This window comes from Salvelinus namaycush, chromosome 27 (genome assembly GCF_016432855.1).
Source record: "Salvelinus namaycush isolate Seneca chromosome 27, SaNama_1.0, whole genome shotgun sequence".
Lineage (NCBI taxonomy): Eukaryota > Metazoa > Chordata > Actinopteri > Salmoniformes > Salmonidae > Salvelinus > Salvelinus namaycush.
This window is the reverse complement of record NC_052333.1, coordinates 16,708,705-16,729,788: the sequence shown is the minus strand read 5'-3', so window position 1 is coordinate 16,729,788 and position 21,084 is coordinate 16,708,705. Positions and strand designations below refer to the sequence as shown.

General features: G+C 42.6%; 1 protein-coding gene and 1 pseudogene across 1 annotated transcript; both read left to right on the top strand.

The window, feature by feature from the left end:
* The first annotated feature begins 3,290 nt into the window (after nucleotides 1-3,290).
* On the top strand, nucleotides 3,291-5,206 carry LOC120022522 (annotated as a pseudogene).
* A 5,133-nt stretch (nucleotides 5,207-10,339) lies between these two features.
* Nucleotides 10,340-16,140, top strand: LOC120022061 (1-acylglycerol-3-phosphate O-acyltransferase ABHD5-like). The gene is made up of 8 exons (XM_038965854.1): nucleotides 10,340-10,380; nucleotides 11,229-11,314; nucleotides 11,444-11,515; nucleotides 11,681-11,981; nucleotides 13,968-14,122; nucleotides 15,473-15,584; nucleotides 15,663-15,843; nucleotides 16,015-16,140. The coding sequence occupies exons 1-8, from the start codon at nucleotides 10,340-10,342 to the stop codon at nucleotides 16,138-16,140; spliced, it is 1,074 nt and encodes a 357-aa protein (XP_038821782.1).
* The last annotated feature ends 4,944 nt before the right edge of the window (nucleotides 16,141-21,084 follow it).

The following is a 21,084-nucleotide window of genomic DNA, read 5'->3' as shown; positions in this document are numbered from 1 at the left end:
AAAATCATCCCCATTGCATGATTCTGCCACCACCATGCTTCACCGTAGGGATGGTGCCAGGTATCTTCCAGTTGTGATGATTGGCATTTAGGCCAAAGAGCTCAATATTGGTTTCATCAGACCAGAGAATCTTGTTTCTCATGGTCTGAGAGTCCTTTAGGTGCCTTTCGGCAAACTCCAAGCGGGCTGTTATGTGCCTTTTACTGAGGAGTGGCTTCTGGCCACTCTACCATGAAGGCCTGATTGGTGGAGTGCTACAGGTTGTCCTTCTGGAAGGTTCTCCCATCTCTACAGAGGAACTCTGGAGCTCTGTCAGCGTGACCATCGGGTTCTTTGTCACCTCCCTGACCAAGGCCCTTCTCCACTGATTGCTCAGTTTTGCCAGGCGGCCAGATCTAGGAAGACTCTTGGTGGTTCCAAACTGGGCACCACTGTGTTATTGGGGACCTTCAATGCTGCAGACATTTTTTGGTACTGTCGTGGATATTCTACACAGGGACACTCGAAGTCAATATAAAAAAAAAAAAGATGTATTATCAGCGCGCTGGAGAGGTTCCAACCAACTCAATGCACCAAGTACACATGTCAATCAGGAGCTCTCTCTTTTGGGGCAGTCCTCTTATCTCTTATATACTGGTTATAGACACGTTGCATAGGCATAGTTCATAGGGTTGGTTTCTGCATGTGTCTGGCACCGTCTCCTATCTTAACTTGTAGACCATATTCTGGGCGTTCTGCCAGATCGTCCTAAGGAGGGGGTCATGTCGCACCCCCTCATATCTTTACCAAGCACAGGCAGGAACCAAGGATTATTTATGACACTAAGACAAAATGAACATTTTCAAGGCTGTCTCTTCACATTATAAAAATGTCCATCACACTACCCTTCCCCAGATCGGTGCCTCGACACAATCCTGTCTTGGAGCTCCATGGATAATTCCTTCGACCTCATGGCTTGGTTTTTGCTCTGATATGCACTTCCAACGGTGGGACGTTATATAGACAGGTGTGTGCCTTTCCAAATCATGTCCAATCAATTGAATTTACCACAGGTGGACTCCAATCAAGTTGTAGAAACATCTCAAGGATGATCAATGGAAATAGGATGCACCTGAGCTCCATTTCGAATCTCATAGCAAAGGGTCTGAATTCTTATGTAAATATCAAATTTCTGTTTTTTTATTTTTAATACATTTGCAAACATTTCTAAAAACCTGTTTTTGATTTTTCATTATGGGGTATTGTGTGTAGATTGATGAGGAACAATTTTTTAAATCAATTTTAGAATAAGGCTGTAACGTAACAAAATGTGGAAAAAGGGAAGGGGTCTGAATACTTACCTAAATGCACTGTATATGATGTGAAAACTGTTTTTCAAATGGGACTCTCACCTATTTGTTAAGACAAAGCAAACACCCATGGAAAAGACTATACGCTCGATTTCCCTCATTTGTGTGGCACGCAGTATTGGCAAGTTTCTCCGAAAAGTCCAACTTCTGGGAAGGCTACCCTCCCCTCTTCCATGAAACCCTTTCATTCATGGAAATGAAACTTTGTGACAATGTTGTGAGTTTTTTAAATTTTATAAAATGATATGCCTTGACAAAGTAAAATATTCCTTCCCGTGAACTTGGTGCCGCTACGTCACTTGGACCTTTGACTGTAGTTACAGTGTTTATTACAGAATGACAACTCAGTGAAGATACGATTATTCAACCTTCAATATCACTATGAAGACACAGACACACAACCACCAGTCGTCCTAGTAGCCAGCCACATAACTTTGTGACATTCAGAACGTTTTTCAAACTTGGTAATTAAAATAAAGAGAAATACAGTATCATGGAATATTTAAAATGTTTGGGTTTTTTACACTGAAATGACCCAGTAGATTAGCTATTGTACTATTTAGCCAGATTAGCTATTGTACTATTTACTACCTTGTCACACATTGGTTGGAATGTAGTTTTTCTTTGTTTATTTAACTCAAACATGTACTATTTAAATAGCTAGACTACTGTAGACAGAGGACCAATGTTCCAGCAAAAAAAGTTTGGCACTGAGCAAATCTGCTGAGCACAAACTGTGCAACTTCAGGCACACGTTTACTGTGAACACTGAGGCTGTGCTCACTTTAAGTTACAGTTTTAACAGTGGCCAAGTAGGCTACTGTGGCATAATGTAGGCCTACCAGAGTGGCCTTCCGTCAAACACAATAGAGAAAAATGCATCCTATAACATTTTAACATGGAAATAGCTGTTCTATCATGAAGCCTACAGTAGCAGCCAATGTGTGGTGTTCAATGTAGGCCTAAATTTCATGAGACTTTTGAAAAAAACATTTAGGGCTTAACATTAACCTACCATTATTACAGAGAATCAGACAAATTAAGCTACTCTCTGCCTATTGGCTACTTAGCTTATTCAAGACCGTCTCAAAATACAACACTGCCCCTTTAAGAAATAAAAAACCTATTTACCTGACAGCTTTTCAAAGATGGCTATAATAAAAAAATATATATAGCTATATAAAATAACATATATATATATGGCTAGAAATGCACTCCCCCATTGTTGACTAGAAATGATCTATAACTGGGATTATAGCTCACTAACTAGCAAAGAAAATGAACAAATGTTCACAGGTGGCTACATGTAGCTCTCGCTTTGATCTCAGAACAAACACATCTACTTGCAAATGGGCATACTGTAGCCTATACACAGTCCAGTTCAGAGTGAATGGCACAGATCCATATATGGCGATGTCTGTTTGCATATAAGCCTACTGCAGCTCTGATTGGTTATGGCGCACTGATCTGTGTAGAGTATGGGCCTGAGTGTGCCTCTCAATGCAATAGAATCCTACTCCAATGCGCTCTGCCCACAATAAAATATATTGCAGTTAGTTTTGCATACTAAGTCTTGCTGTCACGTATTTCTAGGAGTGGTGGGTGTAGTCAGGCGCAGAGAGCAAACTTCCAAAGAAATGCGTTTATTGCGCGTGGTCTAGCCAAACAAACAGGCAATGACCATAGAACACGTATGTCTCCAAAACAGGGAACGAACATACACCACAATACGCAGGCGAAACAACCAACCGCACCACTGACAGTAAGGATAAGCCCGCACAACAGCAGGCGCGCACTAGAAGTTTAAATAGACCAAATAATGAACCAAAATGAGCAACAGGTGAAAACAATCAAGACAAAACCAACAGAAAGGAAAAGGGGATCGGTGGCAGCTAGTGACGACGACCGCGGAGCGCCACCCGAACAGGGAGAGGAGCCACCTTCGGTGGAAGTCGTGACACTTGCATAGTTCATTTGTTTCGGTATGTTACGTTGAAAGTGGCTAACATTGCGTTGATTCGATCACAATTCCCACAGTAGAGCGAAACGTTAACAGTGTTAACTAAAGGGGAAAACTCAAGAAAGGTGAGTGAAGTTCAATGTCATGCTTCTCTGCTTGGTCGGTCTCTGCACAGCAGTCTGAAGGGAACTGCATGCACGTGCGCAGCTTAGAGAGAACATTTCAGAGGACATTATTTTAGGAGTTTGCTATAAGGCTATCTTGTTTGTTAAGTCTGATTCAGTGATGGTTGGTCAGAGCTAGAGTTCAAAGCTCACTTACTGAGTTTTCTTCGAGAACATCAGCGGGATCATTAACGCAATTGTGTGTGTGTGTGCAGGTCCAGGTCCAGGTGGCTGTCCAGTTGGCTTCCATCCTGGTGTCCCACCTCCCTCTCTCAGCTGAAGGACGCAGAAGACAAAATGCTTAAGTGTAAGAGTGTGTGTGTTTCCCCTCCTAACTATCATACTTACACATCTCATCTCCTCTCTTTTCACGCTCTCCCTCCCTGTTCCCTCTGTCTTTCTCCTCCATCCCTGTCTCTTCTCACAGCTGTGAAGGCCCCATTCTCCAGGCAGCATGTCCAGATATCCAACGTCAACCATATTTGGACCTTAGCATTCAACTCTCACATCAAGATGCATATCTTTCTCCCACCCCAGCCTCAGCCTCAGCACCAGCCCCATCCCTCTCTCCCACACCTGCCTCAGCCCCATACCTCTTCTCCCCAGCCCTCTCTCCAGCCCCAGCGCCATCCTCCCCTGGTGCTGCTCCATGGGTTTGGGGGTGGTGTGGGCCCAGAACCTGGACTCTCTGTGTGGCAGTGGAGCCATGTATGCCCTGGATCTTCTGGGGTTTGGACAGAACAGCGTGGACCCCCAGGGGGCAGAGGAGCAGTTCCTAGGGGCCCTGGAGGAGTGGAGGGACAGGGTGGGCCTGGAGGAGATAGTCCTGCTGGGACACAACCTGGGAGGATACCTGGCTGCTGCTTACACACTCACACACCCACACAGGTGAGAGAGAGGAGAGCGAGGAGAGGTGTGCACGTGTGTTTATACACGTGTTCACACTGTGTGTGTTTATAGAGTAAAGCACTTGATCCTGGTGGAGCCCTGGGGGTTCCCGGCCCGTCCAGAGAGCCTAGATCAGGAGAAGTCTATCCCAGTGTGGATCAGAGCCATGGGGGCTGTCATGAGTCCCTTCAACCCCCTCATAAGAGACCAATGTTAGATTGTATTGGACAGATCCAACCAGACATTCCAATATCCATCATCTATGGGTCCCGATCCAGTATCGACAGCGACTCGGGATACACTGTCTAGAAAATGCATACATTCCACTCAACATTCATTGAGCCCCTCTACCCAGGGATTGGCATTTGTGTTGACTCCTCATTGTCTCTGTGCCGGATAAAATAGACCCCTGGGTGCTGGAGACACACACACACACACACACACAACACAGATAAATACAGATGCTCACATTTTAGTCATGAATAAAACATATGTAAACAGACTGAAGTTGACAGACATTGTAAACTAGATTTACTTACTCAATAGAGTTTATCATCACACTGTGCTGAGAAACCAGGAATCTTTTTTGTGAATAATAATGTGTATATTATGTTTATCTGTCAGATTGTTGACACAATAATCCTGCTTCATTTTAAACTGTTGCAATAACAGTACTATGACTTGAATTTAAACCATGTCACATATTTACCAAATCAAGAGCAAATAAAGGTGTTTTTAAAACAGATAAAAGATGGTTGTTTTAGCCTACTCTTATTTCTAAGAAGAAAATGTTGTGTCCATAATAAAGTGCAGTAATGAGAGGTTTATCTCACTGTTCCACCTTCCACTGACTCTCTCCTTCATTTCACAACTCAGGCTGACCTACAGTAGCCCAATATCGGACTAAAGGAACCTAACGGTACTCTTAGTCCAAGGACCTTTGGCTGTTTTGTCTCTTGAAGCCAAAACAGCCAAATAGTCCATCAAAACATGAACCGATTCTCAATTGCGGTGTGGTGACATTAGGGCTCCCGAGTGACGCAGTGCTTTAAGACACTGCATCTCAGTGCAAGAGATGTCACTGCAATACCTGGTTTGAATCCAGGCTGCATCACATCCGGGTGTGATTGGGAGTCTTGTAGGGTGGCGCACAATTGGCCAAGCGTTGTCTGGGTTTGGCCGGGGTAGGCCGTCATTGTAAATAAGAATTTGTTCCTAACTGACTTGCCAAGTTAAATAAAGGTTAAAAAAAATGTTCTAGAAACATAAATCCCTCTACTTTCATATCACATAAAAATAATTTCATAAATGCCATATACCCACTTACTGTAGACTCTTTTCACACAGTTGCAGTGGTGTCTGTCTTCGTTTACACACAGGTGTTTGGAGACACAGATAGCTAATTAGCACATGTTGTCCACTTGGAAGGTTTTCTATCTGTTTTCCGTAAACAAGCGCTGAAACATGGAAATATTGCTGTGTAGAAACCTTAACAGTTTAAAGGTGTGTATCAATTTGAACTATTGTTTTTTGTAAATTATTTTCCGCTAATATTAAAGATAAAGTCCTTATGCTTCCAAAACCATACCGCAAGCAATGCGTGTTAATGTGTTAATGTTCAGGCCGAGCCCCTACAGAAGACGCCTTCCTCCAATTACTTTTATGTGTAATGTAATGGAAGTGAGAGTCATGACCGAGGACAAAGGCTGACTCAGAGTCTACATTAGGATACCCCCCCCCCCCCCCCCCACCCCCGTGTAATTCACATTAAGACTACAAGATTACAAAAATACTGTCCCAACACTTTTCCTGGCTGTCACTGCTGCCATCTAATTTTTAGAAATTTTGAAAAAGTTGTAGATCTATTCAAATGATTGTTTTTTAAATATACAAGTAGGAAAGCCTTAAAATAATCCACTTGTTTAAAGAGAAAAATAGAGCTTTTTTTTTTGTACTAATATGTTGGATGAGTGTGTTGGGGGTAACCCCCCTAGCAGTAAATGCTAGCCAGCTAGCTAGTTAACGTAAGCTGCTAGGAGTGCTAGCTATCAACTTTACTACCAGATCGTCTGAGGTAAAATACATTAAAAAGATAAGATAGCTAGCTACGTTTTTAAGAGAGACCTTTTCAATTGGCATCTCTCCCCCGTTTTCAGTCACAGGTTGGGACTGGATTAGGTGTGAGCAATGCAGGAGGTGGGATCATGAGTTTTGCTCCAATTTTACTGGGTACAGCTTTATTTGTGACCTATGTACAAATTAGAATCGTGCAAAGGCAGAACATAAGAGAGTTGCCACATCAATGTTACACTGAATTAATTAGTGAAGTTATTGTTATTAAATGTTATATTCCAATGTTATTTAATGTTATTAGTTCAAATCAAAGAAAGAAAATGGTCACATAAGCCGAATACAACAGGTACAACAACACCTTACCATGAAATGCTTACTTACAAGCCCTTAACCAACAATGCAGTTTTAAGAAAATATTTACTAAATAAACAAAGTTTCAAAAAAAATGTCTACACAGGTTAGTTGAGGTAAAGTGACTATGCATAGATAATAAACAGCGAGTAGCAGCAGTGTAAAAACAAATGGGGGGGGGGGGGGGGGGGGCATTTGATTAATTGTTCAGCAGTCTTATGGCTTGGGGGTAGAAGGTGTTGAGGAGCCTTTTAGACCTAAACTTGTTGCTCCAGTACAGCTTGCCCTGATGTAGCAGAGAGAACAGTCTATGACTGAGTGACTGGAGTCTTTGACAATTTTTTGGGCCTTCCTCTGACACCACCTAGTATATAAGTCCTGGATGGCAGGAAGCTTGGCCCCAGTGATGTACTGGGCCGTATGCACTACCCTCTGTAGCAACTTATGGTCGGATGCTGAGCAGTTGCCATACCAGGCAATGATGCAACCGGTCAGGATGCTCTCGATGGTGCAGTTATATAACTTTTTGAGGATCTGGGGTCCCATGCCAAATCTTTTCAGTCTCCTGAGGAGGAAAAGGTGTTGTCGTGCCCTCCTCATGGCTTTTGGGCCATGATAGTTTGTTGGTGATGTGGACACCAATTAACTTGAAACTCTCGACATCGCTCCACTACAGCCCTGTCGATGTGAATGGGGGCGTGTTCGGCCCTCCTTTTCCTGTAGTCCACGATCATCTCCTTAGTCTTGCTCACATTGAGGGTGAGGTTGTTGTCCTGGCACCACACTGCCAGGTCTCTGACCTCCTCCCTATAGACTGTTTCATCGTTGTTGGTGATCAGGCCTACCACCGTTGTGTCGTCAGCAAACTTAATGATGGTGTTGGAGTCGTGCTTGGCCACACAGTCGTGGGTAAACAGGGAGTACAGGAGGGGACTAAGCACGCACCCCTAAGGGGCCCCAGTGTTGAGGATCAGTGTGGCAGATGTGTTGTTGCCTACCCTTACCACCTGGGGGCGGCCCATCAGGAAGTCCAGGATCCAGTTGCAGAGGGAGGTTTCTAGTCTCAGGGTCCTTAGCTTAGTGATGAGCTTTGTGGGCACTATGGTGTTGAACACTGAGCTGTAGTCAATGAACAGCATTCTCACATACGTGTTTTTTGTCCAGGTGGGAAAGGGCAGTGTGGATTGAGATTATGTCATCTGTGGATCTGTTGGGGCGGTATGTGAATTGGAGTGGATCTAGGGTATCAGGGATGATGCTGTTGATGTTTATTTTTATTTATTTTATTTCACCTTTATTTAACCAGGTAGGCAAGTTGAGAACAGGTTCTCATTTATAATTGCGACCTGGCCAAGACAAAGCAAAGCAGTTCGACACATACAACAACACAGAGTTACACATGGAGTAAAACAAACATACAGTCAATAATACAGTAGAAAAATAAGTCTATATACAATGTGAGCAAATGAGGTGAGATAAGGGAGGAAAAGGCAAAAAAAGGCCATGGTGGCGAAGTAAATAAAATATAGCAAGTAAAACACTGGAATGGTTGATTTGACAGTAGATGAGTGTGCAAAGTAGAAATAATGGGGTGCAAAGGAGCAAAAATAAATAAATACAGTAGGGGAAGAGGTAGTTGTTTGGGCTAAATTTTAGATGGGCTATGTACAGGTGCAGTAATCTGTGAGCTGTTCTGACAGCTGGTGCTTAAAGCTAGTGAGGGAGATAAGTGTTTCCAGTTTCAGAGATTTTTGTAGTTCGTTCCAGTCATTGGCAGCAGAGAACTGGAAGGAGAGGCGGCCAAAGGAGGAATTGGCTTTGGGGGTGACCAGAGAGATATACCTGCTGGAGCGTGTGCTACAGGTGGGTGCTGCTATGGTGACCAGCGAGCTGAGATAAGGGGGAACTTTACCTAGCAGGGTCTTGTAGATGACCTGGAGCCAGTGGGTTTGGCGACGAGTATGAAGCGAGGGCCACTTGCCAGTTGGTCCGCACAAGCTCTGAGTACACGTCCTAGTAATCTGTCTGGCCCGCGGCCTTGTGAATGTTGACCTGTTTAAAAGTCTTGCTCACACCGGCTGCGGAGAGCGTTATCACACAATCGTCTGGAACATCTGGTGCTCTCATGCATGCTTCAGTGTTGCTTTCCTCGAAACGAGCATAAAAGGCATTTTGCCCATCTGGTAGGCTCATGTCACTGGGCAGCTCGCAGCTGGGTTTCCCTTTGTAGTCCGTAATAGTTTGCAAACCCTGCCACATCCGACGAGCGTCAGAGCCGGTTTAGTAAGATTTAACCGTAGTCCTGTATTGACACTTTGCCTGTTTGATGGTTCGTCTGAGGGCATAGCAGAATTTCTTATAAGTGTCCGGATTAGTGTCTCGCTACTTGAAAGTGGAAGCTCTAGCCTTTAGCTCGGTGTGGACATATTTAAATATAAGATTCCAATTAATCTTTTTTTAATTAATTAAAAACGACTATTGAAAACCTTTTGCTCCTGAATTAATTTTAAAGACTGCTGGGATTTAAAATCTTCCATTTATCAAATCATATTTACTACATTTGTACATAATGTATTGTATGGAAAATGACCAACACAGAAAGAACAAAGACAATGAATGTTCAGGTGAGTTGAAAAGAGGGACTTTCCTCATAGTACGGTTATTAAAGGTGACGTGCGACACCCCTGCATATTTTATTTAAATAATTAAAATAAGACAACTAGACTTAGCTTTTAAGTGTTACTTACTAAATAATTTCCGAATAAAACTGATTAAATGGATTTTAACACAGTTGTGTAAAACCGGATGCCATAACCTTCTACCGGGTAACCAGCACGCCCGGAGGCAGGGGGCTGTTACCCTGGTACTTAAAAAAACGCCCCTTTTCTAAAAACAACATTTCATTGAATAACTAAAAGCCATTTATTTCCCTTTATAGTTTATTCGCATAAGCATGACCTTCATCCACATACCATTTCATTTTTCTCCAAAAGTTAGACATTGTTCTTAGGGGGGGGGGGCTTGTTACCCGCTAGTACCCAACTACTGCTTCCCTCCGTGGTCCCCATACACTGTCAGGAGATGTCTTTTATAGTGGATTAGAATGTATATGATCTGAAAACAAACTCAAATAGGACACTCACCTATTTGTTAAGACAAAGCAAACACCCATGGAAAATTGTATTCCCTCGTTCGCGTTCTGCGCAGTGTTGGCAACTTTCTCCGAAAAGTCCAACTTCTGTGAAATCCAACTTCAGTGAAGGCTACCCGGTGCTGTAGCTGGAATCAAGTGCATGATCTATATATCTATAGGCAACCTGCTGTAATTCAGCCAATAACATAGCGAGTTACAAATTCGGTAATAGAACAGAAAACAGCGTCGAGTCGAATTATTTTTCAATTCCTTCTCTAACATATCGATTAGTTACTATTGCGCCTAAAGGTGTGTGTGTGTGTGTGTGTGTGTGTGTGTGAGGCAGTCGCTCTCTCTGTTGCCAATCACCACTCCTACTTTGTTTCTCTGCATGGATGACAGATAATCATCACAGTTCACTATGAGGAGGATGGCGAAGGATCTGCAACCAGCCGAGCAAGGGTGAGTAGACCTAGGTTTTAACCAAGGTATTATGGTGCGCTATTCTAGAGTTCCAAATCCATCATTTACAGAATACGTTTTCAGGAATGATAGGCTAGGCAACTTTGTTGCGCAATATGTCTCCAAAGTAAACATCTTGTAAACAATATTTGAAAATGCTTAGTTACTGAAGTGCTATAATTCAAACACCTATTGCGCCTCTTCCATGAAACCCTTTAGTTCTCTGAAATATTTTAGATTTGTGACAGGGTTATGTATGTTTTTTAAACGTTTTTTTATTAAATGATATGCCTTAACAAAGTAAAATATTCCTTCCCGTGAACTTGGTGCCGCTACGTCACTTGGACCTTTGACTGTAGTTACAGTGTTTATTACAGAATGACAACTCAGTGAAGATACGATTATTCAACCTTCGATATCACTATGAAGACACAGACACACAACCACCAGTCGTCCTAGTAGCCAGCCACATAACTTTGTGACATTTAGAATGTTTTTCAAACCTGTAACTAAACTTAAGACATATCATGAACGTTGTTTTTATTACACTAAAATTATTACCCAATGGATTAGTATCTTACTATTTAGCCAGAGGGAGACCTTGTTGCACATTAGTTGGAATGTAGCTTTTTCTTTGTTTAATTTAAATTAAACATGTACTATTTAAATTGGTAGACTACTGTAGACAGCGGACATTATTGTAGGAGTGTGCTATAATGCTGTCTTGTTTGTGAAGTCTGACTCAATGTTAGCTGGTCAGAGCTAGTTAGAGGCTAGTTAGAGGTCAAAGTTCACTTATTGAGTTTTCTTCAAGAATATCAGCTTGATCATTACGTGTGTTTGTGCAGGTCTGGGTGGATGTCCAGTTGGCTTCCATCCTGGTGTCCCACCTCCCTCTCTCAGCTGAAGGATGCAGAAGACAAAATGCTCAAGTGTAAGAGTGTGTGTGTGTGTTTCCACTCCTAACTATCATACTTACACATCTCATCTCATCTCCTCTCTTTTCACGCTCTCCCTCCCTGTTCCCTCTGTCTTTCTCCTCCATCCCTGTCTCTTCTGACAGCTGTGAAGGCCCCATTCTCCAGGCAGCATGTCCGGATATCCAACGGCAACTATCTCTGGACCTTAGCCTTCACCTCTCACATCAAGCCCCATCCCTTTCTCCCACCCCAGCCTCAACCCAAGCTCCATCCCTCTCTCCCACCCCAGCCTCAACCCCATCCCTCTCTCCCACCCCAGCCTCAGCCCCAACCACATATCTCTCTACCACCCCATAGCCAGCCCCATCCCTGTTCTCCACAGCCCTCTCTCCAGCCCTGTCCTCCCCTGGTGCTGCTCCATGGGTTTGGGGGTGGTGTGGGTCTGTGGGCCCAGAACCTGGACTCTCTGTGTGGCAGTGGAGCCGTGTATGCCCTGGATCTTCTGGGGTTTGGACAGAGCAGCCGGCCCCTGTTCAGCGTGGACCCCCAGGGGGCAGAGGAGCAGTTCCTAGGGGCCCTGGAGGAGTGGAGGGACAGGGTGGGCCTGGAGGAGATAGTCCTGCTGGGACACAACCTGGGAGGATACCTGGCTGCTGCTTACACACTCACACACCCACACAGGTGAGAGAGAGGAGAGCGAGGAAAGGTAGTGTGTGTGGGTGTGTGTGTGTTCATACTAGAGGTCGACCGATTAATCGGAATGGCCGATTAATTAGGGCCGATTTCAAGTTTTCATAACAATCGGAAATCTGTATTTTTGGACCGATTTGGCTGGTTATTATTATTACATTTTTTATTTAACTAGGCAAGTCAGTTAAGAACACATTCTTATTTTCAATGACGGCCTAGGAACGGTGGGTTAACTGCCTTGTTCAGGGGCAGAACGACAGATTTTTACCTTGTCAGCTCGGGGATTCGTTTTTGCAACCTTCCGGTTACTAGTCCAACGCTCTAACCACCTGCCTTACATTGCACTCCACGAGGAGCCTGCGTGGCAGGCTGACTACCTGTTACGCGAGGGCAGCAAGAAGCCAAGGTAAGTTGCTAGCTAGCATTAAACTTATAAAAAACAATCAATCTTCACATAATCACTAGTTAACTACACATGGTTGATGATATTACTAGTTTATCTTGCGTGTCCTGCATTGCATATAATCGATGCGGTGCCTGTTAATTTCTCATCGAATCACAGCCTACTTCGCCAAACGGGTGATGATTTAGCACTGTCGTTGCACCAAACCTAACCATAAATATCAATGCCTTTCTTTAAAATCAATACACAAATATATATTTTTAAACCTGCATATTTAGTTAATATTGCCTGCTAACATGAATTTCTTAATATTAGGGAAATTGTGTCACTTCTCTTGCGTTCTGTGCAAGCAGTCAGGGTATATGCAGCAGTTTGGGCCGCCTGGCTCGTTGCGAACTGTGTGAAGTCCATTTATTCCTAACAAAGATCGTAATTCATTTGCCAGAATTGTACATAATTATAACATAACATTGAAGGTTGTACAATGTAACAGCAATATTTAGACTTAGGGATGCCACGCGTTAGATAAAATACGTAACGGTTCCGTATTTCACTGAAATAATAAACATTTTGTTTTCGAAATGATAGTTTCCGGATTCGACCATATTAATGACCAAAGGCTCGTATTTCTGTGTGTTATTATGTTATAATTAAGTCTATGATTTGATATTTGATAGAGCAGTCTGACTGAGCGATGGTAGGCAGCAGCAGGTTCGTACGCATTAATTCGAACAGCACTTTCGTGCGTTTTGCCAGCAGCTCTTCGCAATGCTTCAAGCATTGAGCTGTTTATGACTTCAAGCCTATCAACTCCCGAGATTAGGCTGGTGTAACCGATGTGAAATGGCTAGCTAGTTAGCGGGGTGCGCGCTAATAGCGTTTCAATCAGTGACGTCACTCGCTCTGAGACTTGGAGTAGTTGTTCCCCTTGCTCAGCAAGGGCCACGGCTTTTGTGGAGCGATGGGTAACGATGCTTCGAGGGTGGCTGTTGTCGATGTGTTCCTGGTTCGAGCTCAGGTAGGGGCGAGGAGAGGGACGGAAGCTATACTGTTACACTGGCAATACTAAAGTGCCTATAAGAACATCCAATAGTCAAAGGTATATGAAATACAAATGGTATAGAGAGAAATAGTCCTATAATTCCTATAATAACTACAACCTAAAACTTCTTACCTGGAAATATTGAAGACTCATGTTAAAAGGAACCACCAGCTTTCATATGTTCTCATGTTCTGAGCATGGAACTTAAACGTTAGCTTTTTTACATGGCACATATTGCACTTTTACTTTCTTCTCCAACACTTTGTTTTTGCATTGTTTAAACCGAATTGAACATGTTTCATTATTTATTTGAGGCTAAATTGAATTTATTGATGTATTATATTAAGTTCAAATAAGTGTTCATTCAGTATTGTTGTAATTGTCATTATTACAAATACATTTTTAAAATCGGCCGATTAATCGGCACCGGCTTTTTTTGGGCCTCCAATAATCGGTATCGGTATCGGCGTTGAAAAATCATAATCGGTCGACCTCTAGTTCATACACGTGTTCACACTGTGTGTGTTTATAGGGTAAAGCACTTGATCCTGGTGGAGCCCTGGGGGTTCCCGGCCCGTCCAGAGAGCCTAGATCAGGAGAAGTCTATCCCAGTGTGGATCAGAGCCATGGGGGCTGTCATGAGTCCCTTCAACCCCCTGGCTGGACTTAGACTGGCCGGACCACTGGGTTCGATATACACACACACACACACACACACACCGCAAGCACGTATACTACACACACAACGCATACACTATGCATGCAACACACACACACACACACACACACACACACACACACACACACACACACACACACACACACACACACACACACACACACACACACACACACACACACACACACACACACGCACAAGCACAAGTGGAAAGAATTGCCAGATGTTTCAAAACCAAAGGTGTTAACATAACATATCCCTCCCTCATCCACTCTCTCCATCCTTTCCTCCATTCCTCCCCATCTTCTCTCTCCATCCTTTCCTCCATTCCTCCCCCATCTTCTCTCTCCATCCTTTCCTCCATTCCTCCCCATCTTCTCTCTCCATCCTTTCCTCCATTCCTCCCCATCCACTCTCTCCATCCTTTCCTCCATTCCTCCCCCATCCACTCTCTCCATCCTTTCCTCCATTCCTCCCCATCTTCTCTCTCCATCCTTTCCTCCATTCCTCCCCCATCCTCTCTCTCCATCCTTTCCTCCATTCCTCCCCCATCCACTCTCTCCATCCTTTCCTCCATTCCTCCCCCATCTTCTCTCTCCATCCTTTCCTCCATTCCTCCCCCATCCACTCTCTCCATCCTTTCCTCCATTCCTCCCCCATCTTCTCTCTCCATCCTTTCCTCCATTCCTCCCCATCCACTCTCTCCATCCTTTCCTCCATTCCTCCCCCATCTTCTCTCTCCATCCTTTCCTCCATTCCTCCCCCATCCACTCTCTCCATCCTTTCCTCCATTCCTCCCCCATCTTCTCTCTCCATCCTTTCCTCCATTCCTCCCCATCCTCTCTCTCCATCCTTTCCTCCATTCCTCCCCCATCCACTCTCTCCATCCTTTCCTCCATTCCTCCCCATCTTCTCTCTCCATCCTTTCCTCCATTCCTCCCCATCCTCTCTCTCCATCCTTTCCTCCATTCCTCCCCATCTTCTCTCTCCATCCTTTCCTCCATTCCTCCCCATCTTCTCTCTCCATCCTTTCCTCCATTCCTCCCCCATCTTCTCTCTCCATCCTTTCCTCCATTCCTCCCCCATCTTCTCTCTCCATCCTTTCCTCCATTCCTCCCCCATCTTCTCTCTCCATCCTTTCCTCCATTCCTCCCCATCTTCTCTCTCCATCCTTTCCTCCATTCCTCCCCATTTTCTCTCTCCATCCTTTCCTCCATTCCTCCCCCATCCTCTCTCTCCATCCTTTCCTCCATTCCTCCCCCATCCTCTCTCTCCATCCTTTCCTCCATTCCTCCCCATCCACTCTCTCCATCCTTTCGTCCATTCCTTCCTCCTTCTCCTCTTCTTCTCTCTCTCAGGTCCTATGTTGATCCAGACCATCAGGTCAGATTTTAAACAGAAGTACTCTTCAGTGTTTGATGACAACACCGTATCAGACTACATCTACCATCTTAACGCACAGACGCCAAGGTACAGTAGGTACACACACACACACAAATGTACATGCACACACACACACATACACTAACACCGGTTCTCTGTTCATAGTGGTGAAACAGCGTTTAGGAACATGACGGTACCATATGGTTGGGCTAAGAGACCAATGTTAGATCGTATTGGACAGATCCAACCAGACATTCCAATATCCATCATCTATGGGTCCCGATCCAGTATTGACAGCGACTGGGGATACACTATCCAGAAAATCCGACCAGATGTGGACATCATCGTGAGTTAATTATTCATGTACCAAGTTTTCTGAATGTGTTATGAAATAGACTGGTCATTCACGCACAGCAATGTACAGTTGTTGTTTTTCGATGTCAAGTGTTTCTATTTTTTGGTCTCTCTATCCCTCACTTCAATCTCTCTCTCTTTCTCTTTCTCTCTTTCTCTCTAGGTGATAAGGGGAGGAGGTCACTATGTGTTTGCTGACCAGCCAGACGACTTCAATCAGAACGTTCTTCACATCCTGGCCAGGATAGAGGGAGATAAGGAGAAGAGGGATGAGGAGTGGTGTGCATGAGAAGGAAGGGAAATGAGGAGAGAGGTGAGAGGAGAAGATTGAGGGTTGAGTAAAGAATGGAAGATGAGATGGGGAGAAGAGGCAGTAAAGGAGGGGGAGAAGGAGAGAGACATGGAGGAGTTGTTACAACTTCTTGGCTCTGAGGAGAAGGAGGACGATTGTTACATTCAGACTTTGAACACACACTTTCCTCACTGAGGACGTACTAGCGCTAGGCTGGTATGCGATGGTTAGATCATCATTTTGTTTTAGATTGATATGAGATGGCTTGCTAATGATCTATGCTGACATAAGCTGCCGCTGGCCCATGTTGACTTCAATGCTTGCCACAGTTGTGTCAAGTTGGCTGGATGTCCTCTGGGTGGTGGAGCATTCTTGATACACACGGGAAACTGTTGAGTGTGAAAAACCCAGCAGCGTTGCATTTCTTGAAGCAAACCGGTGCGCCTGGCACCTACTACCATATCCCATTCAAAGGCACTTAAATATTTTGTCTTGCCCATTCACCTTCTGAATGGCACACATACACAATCCATGTCTCGATTGCCTCAAGGCTTTAAAATCCTTCTTTAACCTGTCTCCTCCCCTTTATCTACACTGATTTAAAGTGGATTTAACAAGTGACATCAATAAGGGATCATGGCTTTCACCTGGTCAGTCTACGTTGTGGAAAGAGCAGGTGTTCATAATGTTTTGTACACTCAGTGTGTGGGTCGATATATGATATATATATTAACTATACTACATCCACCTCTCATCAGTATGCCCCTGTACAGCCAGTGAAGGCAATGTTGTGTATATCATCTTTGTAAAGAAATGTCAAATGTATTGTTTTCTTAAATATAGAATAATGTACATTAATGTTTTGTTTGTTGACAAATGTCCATAGTATCATGTCTCAAAGCTGCTACCAGTATGCTAAAACTTTATATTCACAGAGTAAGCAAGGGAACAGAGAGACCCCTAAAAAATGTATTCTAAGAAACTGTTGAGCAATGTTTTAATGCTTGAGGAAGGAGAGTTGATCCCAAAGGAAAAACTTGTTTTCTGTGGTGAACTAGTATAAAGTTGACTGGGGTTTTTCTTTCTTATTTGACACTTCACCCACACTGTTGCCTAACTAACCTCCATAGGCAGACTGGTCCAGTCTCCCGTCATGTTTTGCAGTCCGCGACTAATGCCTGACTGATCTACAATTACCCTGTATCCTAAATAACTACTCGTTATGATTTATAGATCAGTCAGTTCGCTCTGTCGGTGATCAATAATTAAGCAAATGTGATGCTCTTGAACATGACCTCTCTACAGAGCCAGCTCTGCAAATGTACCACACAACAGGATAAAGGATATTTTCATCAAAATAATGTTCTTTATGATATGAGGACTGGTATGGAGGCCATATTATTTACTATATGTTCGTATTCTTATCTTTTATTTCTTTTTGTTGTTGTCGTTGTCGAGAAGGAACCTATAAATAATAATTTCAATGGACGGTTATACCGTGTGTATCCTGTACATACAACTAATAAAACCAACTATTGGATGTTTCATTTGTTCATTTATTAATTATCATCGCTCAGATAATATCTTTATTCCCATCTCAAACTGCTCACTGTGCCATACTTCCAAGTCTTGTTCATTACTCAACTGAGGAAGCCTGGATGGAAGCAGAGGCTAAGCTTTTACCAGTAGGGGAGTAATGGTAGTGTCAGGCTGGGGCCACAAGGGGGCAGGGTAGCACAGCGTCAGTTTTCTATGATGACAATAATAACACCACAGAGTCAGTTACATCGTCTTCTCCACTCCACAGCATGACATGACATCTTTACATACTCACTAATCTGAGCAAATTACTAAAGAGGCATTCCAGGATTGGTACATCCATTTTCCAGCCCCATCCCGGCCTCTGCTGTTAACAAAAACAAGAGGCAGAGGTGTTGTTTTTTCAATCCCAGATTTCCCCTTTAAAAGGTTTCAAGCACAAACACAAATCCAGTGGTTTTAACCAGGTGCTGGAGGTCAAAGAATATGTTCAGCAAAAAGTAAAACTTCCCACACTATGACCTGTTTAGTGTGTTGAAACGTTCCAGCCCTTAGGTCTTGGTGCACTTTCACTTAGAGAAAATTCAGGACTGTCCCAATGCCAATTTCTAAGAGGATACATCATGATCAATGTCTTCCCCTAAATGGAAGTACACACACACACACACACACACACAGAGGCCCAAAGACACACTAATTCTCCATACACAGACACCAGCAGTCAAACACACTCTAGCTTTCTGCTTCTCAATCAATCCCACATCCGTAGCTAATGCAGTGCTGGGCCCTCCTCAGGAAGCTTTAGGTCTATTAGTGTGTGTGTGTGTGTGTGTGTGTGTTTATCTGTCTTTGTATCACTTTAGAATTAACGTCCATTTATCGGAAGACAGCAGGCAGCGAGAGAGCTGCCAATACTCTTTGTGGTGTGTGTGCGTGCATGCGTGCTTCTTAATTTGATCACTCTTTTGTTCCTGAGAATTTTCCTGCAAATGCAAACTTGTAGTGTATTCAAAGTTTAAAAACAATTCTAAAGTTATACATTTCCACTTTAAAATGAGTGTACCCCCCTTTCTCCACTCCCTCTCTCTCTCCCTCTTCCTCTCTCTCTCCCTCTGTCTCTCTCTTGCCCTGTCTCTCTTTCCCTCTTTATCTCTCTCTCCCTTTCTCTCCCCCTCTCTGTCTCTCTCTCGCCCTGTCTCTCTTTCCCTCTTTATCTCTCTCCCTCTCCCTCTCTCTATATCGTTCCTTCCTGAGGGGTTTTGCATCCTGAAGTAGATCAAGTCCCTATAGATCAGTATCATCCATTCAACTGGGATTAAATACCACACACACACACAGTCCAGACAGTGGTAGGATAAGGAGTGAAAAAGAAAGATGCACGGAGGGAGGGAATGAGAGAAAAAAGAAAGAAAAGGACAGTGAGACAGGGAACAGCCGTTATAAATCATATCTTCTGTTCATATGATTTATATCCCCCCCTGCACTGCACCATGCCCCAATGGCCCTAACAGACACTCAGTCAGACATGCAGATCACACATCAATTTAACACTGGGACAGATATGTATGTTACATCAAGTTAAAACACTGGGACAGATATGTATATAACATCAAGTTAAAACACTGGGACATATATGTATGTTACATCAAGTTAAAACACTGGGACAGATATGTATGTTACATCAAGTTAAAACACTGGGACAGATATGTATGTTACATCAAGTTAAAACACTGGGACAGATATGTATGTTACATCAAGTTAAAACACTGGGACAGATATGTATATAACATCAAGTTAAAACACTGGGACAGATATGTATGTTACATCAAGTTAAAACACTGGGACAGATATGTATATAACATCAAGTTAAAACACTGGGACATATATGTATATAACATCAAGTTAAAACACTGGTACAGATATGTATGTTACTTGAACATAAAACACTGGGACAGATATGTATGTTACTTGAACATAAAACACTGGGACAGATATGTATGTTACATCAAGTTAAAACACTGGGACAGATATGTATATAACATCAAGTTAAAACACTGGGACAGATATGTATGTTACATCAAGTTAAAACACTGGGACAGATATGTATATAACATCAAGTTAGAACACTGGGACAGATATGTATATAACATCAAGTTAAAACACTGGGACAGATATGTATGTTACATCAAGTTAGAACACTGGGACAGATATGTATATAACATCAAGTTAAAACACTGGGACAGATATGTATGTTACATCAAGTTAAAACACTGGGACAGATATGTATGTTACTTGAACATAAAACACTGGGACAGATATGTATGTTACATTAAGTTAAAACACTGGGACAGATATGTATGTTACATTAAGTTAAAACACTGGGACAGATATGTATGTTACTTGAACATAAAACACTGGGACAGATATGTATGTTACATTAAGTTAAAACACTGGGACATATATGTATGTTACATTAAGTTAAAACACTGGGACAGATATGTATATAACATCAAGTTAAAACACTGGGACATATATGTATATAACATCAAGTTAAAACACTGGTACAGATATGTATGTTACTTGAACATAAAACACTGGGACAGATATGTATGTTACATTAAGTTAAAACACTGGGACAGATATGTATGTTACATCAAGTTAAAACACTGGGACAGATATGTATATAACATCAAGTTAGAACACTGGGACAGATATGTATATAACATCAAGTTAAAACACTGGGACAGATATGTATATAACATCAAGTTAAAACACTGGGACAGATATGTATATAACATCAAGTTAAAACACTGGGACATATATGTATATAACATCAAGTTAAAACACTGGTACAGATATGTATGTTACTTGAACATAAAACACTGGGACAGATATGTATGTTACTTGAACATAAAACACTGGGACAGATATGTATGTTACATCAAGTTAAAACACTGGGACAGATATGTATATAACATCAAGTTAAAACACTGGGACAGATATGTATGTTACATCAAGTTAAAACACTGGGACAGATATGTATATAACATCAAGTTAGAACACTGGGACAGATATGTATATAACATCAAGTTAGAACACTGGGACAGATATGTATATAACATCAAGTTAAAACACTGGGACAGATATGTATGTTACATCAAGTTAAAACACTGGGACAGATATGTATGTTACATTAAGTTAAAACACTGGGACAGATATGTATGTTACATTAAGTTAAAACACTGGGACAGATATGTATGTTACTTGAACATAAAACACTGGGACAGATATGTATGTTACATTAAGTTAAAACACTGGGACATATATGTATGTTACATTAAGTTAAAACACTGGGACAGATATGTATATAACATCAAGTTAAAACACTGGGACATATATGTA

Excerpts from the sequence above, each read along its gene's own strand:
- LOC120022061 (XM_038965854.1), top strand. The coding sequence starts at position 10,340 with ATGAGGAGGATGGCGAAGGATCTGCAACCAGCCGAGCAAGG. Across the intron at positions 15,585-15,662 it reads CTTAACGCACAGACGCCAAG|TGGTGAAACAGCGTTTAGGA; the intron begins GTACAGTAGGTA and ends CTCTGTTCATAG. Across the intron at positions 15,844-16,014 it reads GACCAGATGTGGACATCATC|GTGATAAGGGGAGGAGGTCA; the intron begins GTGAGTTAATTA and ends CTTTCTCTCTAG.